The sequence below is a fragment of the Buceros rhinoceros genome, unplaced genomic scaffold (genome assembly GCF_000710305.1).
Source record: "Buceros rhinoceros silvestris isolate BGI_N320 unplaced genomic scaffold, ASM71030v1 scaffold1540, whole genome shotgun sequence".
Classification (NCBI taxonomy): domain Eukaryota; kingdom Metazoa; phylum Chordata; class Aves; order Bucerotiformes; family Bucerotidae; genus Buceros; species Buceros rhinoceros.
In genome coordinates, this window is record NW_010388811.1 from 66,263 (window position 1) to 75,440 (window position 9,178).

Below are 9,178 nucleotides of genomic sequence, written 5' to 3' on the forward strand. Positions count from 1 at the left end.
AAGAGGTTGCTATTTCTCTTGCTTCTTAAGAATGCGTTTTGTCTAAGACAAGAGAGTGCTGTAATTCTTTCGGCATCTTATCTTTCCAGGGAACGCTGTAGATGGACATCTTAAAACTTGGTTGGGGAATTGTTGAAGTAGCATTCAAATGCTGAGTTGGCATTACACTAAGTGTTAAACAGGAACAGATTCTGTGTTAACTCGAGTAGCATGTTGCCCTCCATCACATGTACCTCTCCACATACACCTTTCTTCACCTACTATTTATCTATTTGGCCATGTCAATTCAGCAGCCGAAAAGCTTTCTGGCTCTATCTACTATTCATTCTGTCATGTGTCTGTTACCCAACAATTTTTCTTTATAGTCTAATCCATCTGTCTGGTATTCTTTAGAGTTGCATGGTAACTGTTCTAAAACTTCAAATTTTAAAATGAGGAATTCTGGAGCCAGTAGACCTAATGTAAAAACAGATGGAAAAAAAAATATTTGCAGTAATAGAGTACGCTAGTTAAGTTGATGAACTTGGTGCTTCCTATGCTCTTTCCTCTCTCACTTCGCTAGGATCTCCTGTCTTGTTTTTTGTTCTTTGTCCTAAAGTTCATGTATGTTACTCTAGGAAGGCACCACAGGACAGTGATGAAGTGTGTTGCTATGTGAGAGTAAAAGATGTAGTTGTAGTGGCTCATGAGAGCACGCAGTTAAAGGAAGAGCGAGTGAAACATGCTTTTACTTCTCTGTTCTCCTTCTGACTAACTTAAGAATTTGAATGTCATTGAAATAGCCATGCATCTTTCAGTTTTCTAACTGAAACTATGTATCATTGTGTGTGAGTGATAAAAATACTCGATATATCCCTAGCTACACCTCTGATTTATCCTTTGAAAACTCCTAAGCTTTCAACTGGAGGTTTGCGTTCTAATACAGGACTGCCATCTTCCTTGTCTAAAAACATGTACCTGATTTGGGTTCCCTCAGCGGATTTAGCAGGACTGTCTGTCTGACACAGTAATTCTGCTTCTTCTCGTTCCTCATACATGTAAAAGAAAGGTTGTGAGAGTTTTACTGTTCTGTTTTGCTAATGGGATTCTGAGCTACCACTTCTAAAATAAATACACTAAAGGATGCAGAAGTTCTTATAGCACTGGATGATGATTATGAATATTTTTGTAGAGATTTTCTTTTCTGTGTAGCATGTGAGCCACGTAAGTGTGTTAGAGTAGTACTTGGGGGAGGGTTCTTTGTATAATAAGTATTTGCATTACTGTGTGCACACTTCTATTATGTCAAAGTTTAATACATAAACCAAAACAATATTGTTTTTGAAAAATAGCAGTTAGGAGATAAGAGACGCTTCCTCACGGAATCCTATTTAAAAGTGATTGTGGGGTACAGAAGATGACAGAGTCATAAATAAAAGTGTGTCATCACATTAAATACAGGAAGGTAGCTAAATGTCCCTTGGTTCTTTCTGTTTAGTATGAAGAAAATCTGTCTAGTAGTACTGGAATAATTTTCTGCCTGTTTACCATCTGTGGGAAGCTCTTCACAGGCAAATTACTGTGCAGGCTTAACTAAAACCAGGTGTATGTTGGCCTCTGGCACTGAAGGTGATTACTACATCTGGTAGTGAGAATAGGTCTTGTGATGGACATAAGCTCATGGCACCAAAGGATTGAAAAGACTTAGAAGTTTTTTTGGTTTTGTTGCCTCTCAGGAGCTAACCAAATTTAAGGATGTGTGAGTGGAAAAGGGGCTAGTTCTTAAATTGGTGGGCCCTTGGAGTTCAGTAAACCAGATGGTAGCCCCAGGCTGTTCAATCTCTAATTAGAAGTAACCTGTTGGAATTAATTACTTCAGCATCTCAATTAAGAAGGAAATGTCTGTGGAAGAAAAACTTTCCACTGCAAAGTAAATAAGCTAACTTCAAAGAGCAGGATGGAAAAGAGAATGGAAGTATTTGATGCAACGATGTAGCTTTGTTTGTATTTGGAATTCAATTATGCTTCCTGATACCTGTTTTTTTTTTACTGCAAGTATTTTTAAATGTTCTGTTTATACAGACTTACAATATACTACTTCTCAGTGTTTCATTCAGTGTTGTTCCTCTCTTCAGTTGTAATTGACCAGCTAAAACTATACTGCTTATGCCACAAACACTGGCTTTCAGTATGTCCTTTTTCTTCCTAGCATTTAAATAACATTCACCACACTTCCTTCTTAGCACCTTCCATGTTAGGCCTGACTGATTTATGGCATTTTTCCAAACACCACTTGGTCTTACAGTTTTGCTCTTTCCTCTGCTATTTTTCTTTTTGCTATTGTTACAGTTTCTAAAGAAAACAGTCTACTTTGGTTTTTGTTGTAATGCTCTTCGTAAACTGCCTCATTTTGCTTTTAGGTCTTTGGTGGTAATTTTTACTGCCAGCGTTGACATAAATAATCCAACAACAATGTGATAAAAAGCACTTTCTTGAAAACTGACTGATTGCTGTAAAGGACTAATACATTTTCTGTACAGTTTAAGCAAATGTAGTTTGAAGTTAAGTATTTTGATATGCAGTAATATATTAACACTGAATGTGTGCATCTTGTTTGTGTGTTGGAGCAGTTACTGTACTCAGACACAATTCATTGATGTGTTTCTGCAAAGAAGCACACTGCTGCCGTGCCTAAAAGTAGGTGGGGAAGCTGTATACTTGGGAGATCCTGCTACCCAGCTGCTTCGATTTATATGTGCTGTGAACTACCTTTTAAGGGGTGAGGAGGAAGCAACAAAAAAAAAAAAAAGGAAAAGGGAAACAGTTGGATGATATGTCGTAGTGTGAAATGTATTTCTTAAGTATATATGTTTAGAAATTTCTTTAAAGATTTTGAAGTACAATGGCATAAGTAACTTTTATAAACTGTGGTACTCTTTGGCAGTAGTTACAGGTTTCTAATGCTGATTTTTGTTTTCCAAATTTTTGCATAGGTCTGTAACCAGTGATGAAGGATCCATGAATGCATTCACAGGAAGGGGGTCACCTGGTAGGGGTCAAAAGACTAAAGTCTGTACCACACCTTCATCTGGTCATGCTGCATCTGTGAAGGATTCAAGCAGCAGATTGCCTGTTACAGACCCCACTCGGCCTGGTGCCACCACCAAAATCACCACCACCTCCACCTACATACCTGCCTCTACACTTAAAGTTAACAAGAAAACCAAAGGGCTCATTGATGGCCTTACTAAGTTCTTTACACCATCACCTGATGGTCGCAGATCACGAGGTGAAATAATAGACTTTTCAAAGCACTATCGTCCAAGGAAAAAGGTCTCTCAGAAACAGTCATGCACTTCTCTTGTGTTGGCTACAGGTACCACACAAAAGCTAAAACCTCCATCTTCTTCACTTCTACCCCCAACCCCCATCTCTGGTCAGAGCCCCAGTTCACAAAAATCCAGCACTTCCACTTCTTCTAACTCTCCCCAAAGTTCTTCCAGTCAGTCAAGCATACCCTCCTTTAGTAGCCTTCCTAATAACAGTCAGCTAAAGGGACTCTTTGATGGACTCTCTCATATCTATACCACTCAGGGACAGTCTCGAAAAAAGGGACACCCAAGCTATGCACCACCCAGGCGTTGGCGTCGTAAACCAGAATTATCTTCCGCATCCAAATCTAATAGTCGTTTCTATGGAAAGAAAGAGGTTAAGAGTAGGTTTATTTCTCATGCCTGTACCTCTGGATGGGGTGTGTCTAGAGGACATGCTTTTAAAGCAATTGCTCACCTCAGGAGAACAACTTTCCTTAAAAAGCACAGGATTCTAGGCAGATTAAAGTATAAAATGACCCCTCAGATGGGGACCCCCTCACCAGGGAAGGGGAGCTTGGCAGACGGAAGGATTAAACGTGATCAGGATGATGGTAAGCAAAGGTCAAAGCGCCAACCAAACCTGCGTCCCGTCCAAAACCAAAATTCTTATATTGTCACATAGGTCTTAGCTATTTCTCTTGTTCTTACTTCACTTTCATACAAAAGCAACAAAAACTTTGACCTTTTATCTAATGCTAACTAAATCTCCAAAACATTTTTTTCTGACTAATACCACACCACCTTTTTATTATTTTCTGCATCTGTAGTGACACTAAGAGCCCTAAATGCCTTCATGATGTTGCTTATGGCTGTGTAGTACTGCATGAGTAGCCACTTTTCATGCTACTTCTTTGTTCTTCCCCTGCCCTTTCTCTGGCAGTGGTGTTGTCGTCATGATTGTGTGCTGTCAGTGCTTATAATGATGGGCATTTCGGTTCATTTTCCTCTGCTCCATTGCTTTTTTCATGAACAATTCCATCCTACTACAGTTTCCGCAACACTTGATCTATACTGCTGTGAACTACCTTTTATTATAATTACTTTTATTTGAGAAAGATATATTTATAATGTTTGAATGTAGACTTAGCTTAGCATTGGACTCCAACTTTTAAGGGAGACTTTTTCTCTTGTTTTAATTATACCTTGTTAGAGTATACCAGAATTTATCAGGTCGCATAGTTCTAGTGATAGAATATATTCCATTTCATGAGGTTCAAAACTACTTCAGTAGAACTGGACTATAAACGCTTATACAGACAGACAAGCAAATACTAAAAGTAGCTCATGCAACAGCAAACTACAAAACAAGAAGGGGAGAAGGTTTCATTTCTGTTATGTAGTAATCCCAAATGTAGTTAAAATTGGGAGTCATGACAGCCATAGTTTCTACCATCCTATTGAGGAGTATCACTCTGGTGAATAAACTTTTTGCTGGTTTTGAATAACAGATACTGAAATCAAACTAAGCATCAAACAAGAAACTACGGATATATTTCTGGTGGGAAGCAAGGACACTGTTACACAGGAGGATTTGGAAGTGTTTAAGCAGGCTCGAGAACTTTCCCTGGAGGTGAGAATCACGTTGCATAAAATGTAGTTATGTCTGTAAATAAAAACTTGTTTCATTTTTGTATGTCTATCCATCTTCATCTTTAATATATGCCTTTTGATCTAATGTGTCATGCTTGCTGTGAATTTAATTTGGGGCACTCTGTATATACAGTTGCATTCTCCTAGATGGGAGACAAGGCATCACACTGGAATGGGTCAGATGATAAGTGACAATTTGGATAGATTTTGAAAGATACACTTGAGCATTTTGGACACAGGACTACTACTGATCAAGCACAGAGATTAAGCATAGCTGACATTCTGGTCCAGACTGAGAGAATGTAAGAATGTGCCTGATCATTTTCCTCCATAGATAAAGCAGACACTGTGAAAAATTAAATCTGTCCCAGCAAATACTATTGGTAGGAAACCAGGTTTAGTGAGTTTGTAACTTCTTTTTACCCAATGTTTGACATACTTAGAGTTTAAAAACTATAGACTTTTTCTAGGAGAGAAAATAATTAAGCTGAATCTGACTAAACCAGCTATTTATACCAAAGTACGTAGTGATAATCTAAAGCTTGTGAAGACTGAGCTGCTTGCCCGCCTTTATTTTGTTTGTTTGTTTGTTTGTTGGTTGGGTTTTTGTCTGTAATGCCAAGGAATTTGGACATGACAGCTGAATCTTCCTATAGCAAAATAGACTTTTACTTTCCTGTGTTTTATGACATGAGCAATGAGTATCTTTGAGAACCTGGGTCAGGAGGGATGTGTGCGTAATGGTTCAACTGCTGCTTCTTATAAAATTGCATCATAAATGAGTATGTCTTGTAGTTTTTTTCAGTAATAGAAGTAATTTAATTTTTTTCCAGCTTTAGTGTATAAGAACTGACATTACCTGGTATGAGTCAATGCAGTGACCTTTTTATAGTCTTAATTCAGAGTGTGTTAACTTACAAACTCAAACCAAGCTTTAAGATTCAACTTCATGATTAGTTTGTTTTCCCATTTGCTCGTGGAAATGGCTCCCACCTTCTCCTTTCTTTGTCTTTCATATGCAGTCAAAAAATGTTAGGTGGAAAGATTTCTAAAATATAGGGCATTGAAATTATTTTTTTTCTTGCCTCTCCCTCCAAACTTTCTTCCTTTTTTCCTTCCTATCTCACCAGCTCTTGCAGTCATTTTCTGATCAGCTCAGCTTCAGCGTGATAGCAGAGGTTAGCGTGTGTTAGTATAATGTTGACTGTTATGAGGTAGATTCCAAGAACTCTAGAAGGGTTCTGCTGATGCTTTCTTCCTTATTGTTTTGATAAAAGGACAGCTTTGAGTTTGAACCAGAACTGTAGAGAATGTCTTGTACTAGATGCTGAGGGAGAAGAGAACTGAGGCAATTGTGCGTCTTACTTGGCTGGGCCGTGAACCATCTACTTGTATGCACTTACTTGTAAGCACTTAAGTTGATGTTCAGTTGTTTGGGATCTTGAAAGAAATTTTCAGTGTTTATGTTTGACTCTTTGCAAACTCTGTCCTTCCTCTGTCTGTCAAGGTTGGAAGAAAGAAAGCAACTGATTTAAATATTTCAGGTTTCTCATGCTTTCACTGGGTGAAATTGATGATAAAAAGTTGACTTCCCTTTTACTTCTTCTACAGCTAATATATTTTTTTTTATTGAATCTGACAGAAAATTGGCTGTAAAAACACTGGTGAAACAAGTGGGCGGTACCCTTCAGTGATTGAGTTTGGAAAATATGAGATCCAGACCTGGTACTCTTCACCTTACCCACAGGAATATGCAAGGTAGCAAGTTGTGAAGATTGTCATACATTGTTGGAATTTTTACTAATGTGATCATTGCAGTTTATTTTCTTACTCTTATGTAATTGTTTATAATTTGCAATTTTTAAAAGTAAATGTGCTCTTGTAATTATAAATGAGAATGAGGAGTTCTCTTTTTTTCATTAGTTCTAATAAAAGATGCATTAAAAAGAATTTTCCTAGTCCTGTATGAACATCATCTTGCAGTGTGTGTTGGGGTGGTTTTGTTTGGGGGTTTTTGGTTGGTGATTTGTTTCGTATTTCTTGTTTGGAATTTTTTAACCATTGCAACCAGGTATGTCCAACTTCTGGCCTTTTAGAACGATTGATCTTGTTTGTCATCCAGAATTTGTTAACCTCATTTTTCTAGGGACCAAGGAGAAGTCTGAACATGCTAGATAAATAAAGTCCAAGTGAGCAAGCTGGTGCAACAGCATCTCATTTCTGGCCTTCTTTGCCAGGGTGTGCCTTGGGGTCAGGCAGAGGGTGTGAACTAGGGTGTGTACTCAGCAGATCTCTGCATGTGCTGAAAATAAATGTTTTATGAATCCATGGGATCTATGGCACACATGGAGATTTTCAAAACTGTATGTTTATAAAACTCTACCACTATAGCAAGCAAACCAAGTTATGTGGCCTGTTCCAAAATGCCATTGCACAGCATTGTTGTAAAATGCTTTTTCTCTCCGTCCCTCTCATTCCACCTTGCATGGTGGGAATAAGGGATATGTTGTGAACTGGTAATATAAAAATCAAGGGCTGAAAAAAAGTGTAGAGAGCATTTCTATTTCCTCTCATTAACACTACTTTTATAGTATTAATATTTTATTTCCATTACTTTTTTATTCTCTCAATTTATATCATACTGTGAAAGACTGAGTTATCTGTTCCATCAAGTAAATTAATTCCAGATAGAGGGATGATGATGGATAATTATTACTGTGTGGCAACAGCGGGATTGCATCTGTAGGAGGCAGTGTGGTTCTTGGCTCTGAGGGCGGTGGGATTACATCATGGAACAGACAGTTCAAACTACTTTTTATGTTGTTGATAAACTTTCTTAGATTCCTGGACTAGTGTAAACTATGGCTATGATCTCAACATGATCTCAGAATGTGCCAGTAGCCTCAGAGCAGATAAAAATTGTCCTTTGCTCTAGAACTTAGTAGACTAATTAGTTTCTGCAGCAGTCTTCCACTGCTTCAGTAATTTAAAAATGAAGGAAAATACCCTTAAATTCACTGAAAGGGGTTTTTTCTGTCAGGATTGTCTTACACAGGACATATGGGTTATTTGTACGTAGTCTGAACTGAATCCTTTTTGGCAACAATCAGATGATGGTTGCCTGTGTCGTGGAGATATTTGGAAGGGACACTTTTGCCTATATGCAAACTGGTTGCATGGGCTTTTGTGTTCAAGTAAAGTGATAGTTTAGGTGGAGGTGAGAGGATACAACCTACTACAGTTTGCTGTCCCACTCAAATATTTGGAAGACAGTGGGGGAAAAAAAGCCCCATCTATGTACAACATAAGGAAAGCTGAAGGGAAGAAGATTCCCTGTAATATGCTGTGTGCCTCCTCTGTCTTCTCTGGAAGAAGGGTGAGATAATGAGGTATGACTCCATTGTGCCTGCTTTGATGGAGACCACAGCAAAAGCTTAGGTGGAATGTGGAAGAGGAAAGTAACTGGAATCTGCTGGAGACTGGACCACAAAACAGCTGACTATAGTCCAACTCTATTGAAATAGGTTCACTGTGATTAAATCTGGTCTTTTCTGATCTTCCTTTTTAATGGCTGATACGTGTATGTTTAATTGTTCACTCTAATGGCTTTATTTATTGAAATATAAGCAGTATTTACTTACAGTACCTTATTCTTAAACTGCACTTTGTGATAACTTCTATTTACAGAATTTAACCAATTTTTTGTTTAAAATATTTTTCTAATTTTCATACAGATTACCAAAGCTTTACCTGTGTGAATTCTGTCTTAAATACATGAAAAGTAAAAACATTTTGCTAAGGCACTCAAAGAAATGCGGCTGGTTTCATCCTCCAGCCAATGAAATCTACAGAAGAAACGATCTTTCAGTATTTGAGGTAGGTATTTAAAAAAAATCTAAAGTTCTGAAAGTAACTGGTTTGGTAGACTTTACAGGCCAGTTGCAGAACTAGTGAAAATTTTTAACATACTCAAATAATTCCTTGGATATTCTTCTTCTACTGCAAAAACAAGTCACAGAATCACCTGGTTAGAAGAGACCTTTAAGATCGTCGAGTCCAACCATTCACCCTGCACTGCCAGGGTCCCCAACCCATGTCTCTCAACACAACATCCACACGGCTTTTAAACATCTCCAGGGATGGGGACTCAACCACCTCCCTGGGCAGCCTGTTCCAATGCTTAATGACCCTCTGTGTAAAGAAATTTTTCCTGATATCCAACCTAACTTTCCCCT

The 9,178-nt window shown here is 38.1% G+C and overlaps 1 protein-coding gene across 1 annotated transcript in view; it reads left to right on the top strand.

Moving 5' to 3' along the window:
• The window catches only part of LOC104489243 (histone acetyltransferase KAT6B-like), a gene marked incomplete at its 3' end in the record, with an annotated part of 76,904 nt that overhangs the window by 60,973 nt on the left and 6,753 nt on the right, over positions 1-9,178 (top strand). Inside the window, exons 6-9 of the mRNA XM_010131389.1 lie at positions 2,973-3,904; positions 4,802-4,923; positions 6,586-6,701; positions 8,678-8,819. Coding sequence (XP_010129691.1) covers positions 2,973-3,904; positions 4,802-4,923; positions 6,586-6,701; positions 8,678-8,819 — 1,312 coding nt within the window. The remainder of the gene's footprint in view (positions 1-2,972; positions 3,905-4,801; positions 4,924-6,585; positions 6,702-8,677; positions 8,820-9,178) is intronic.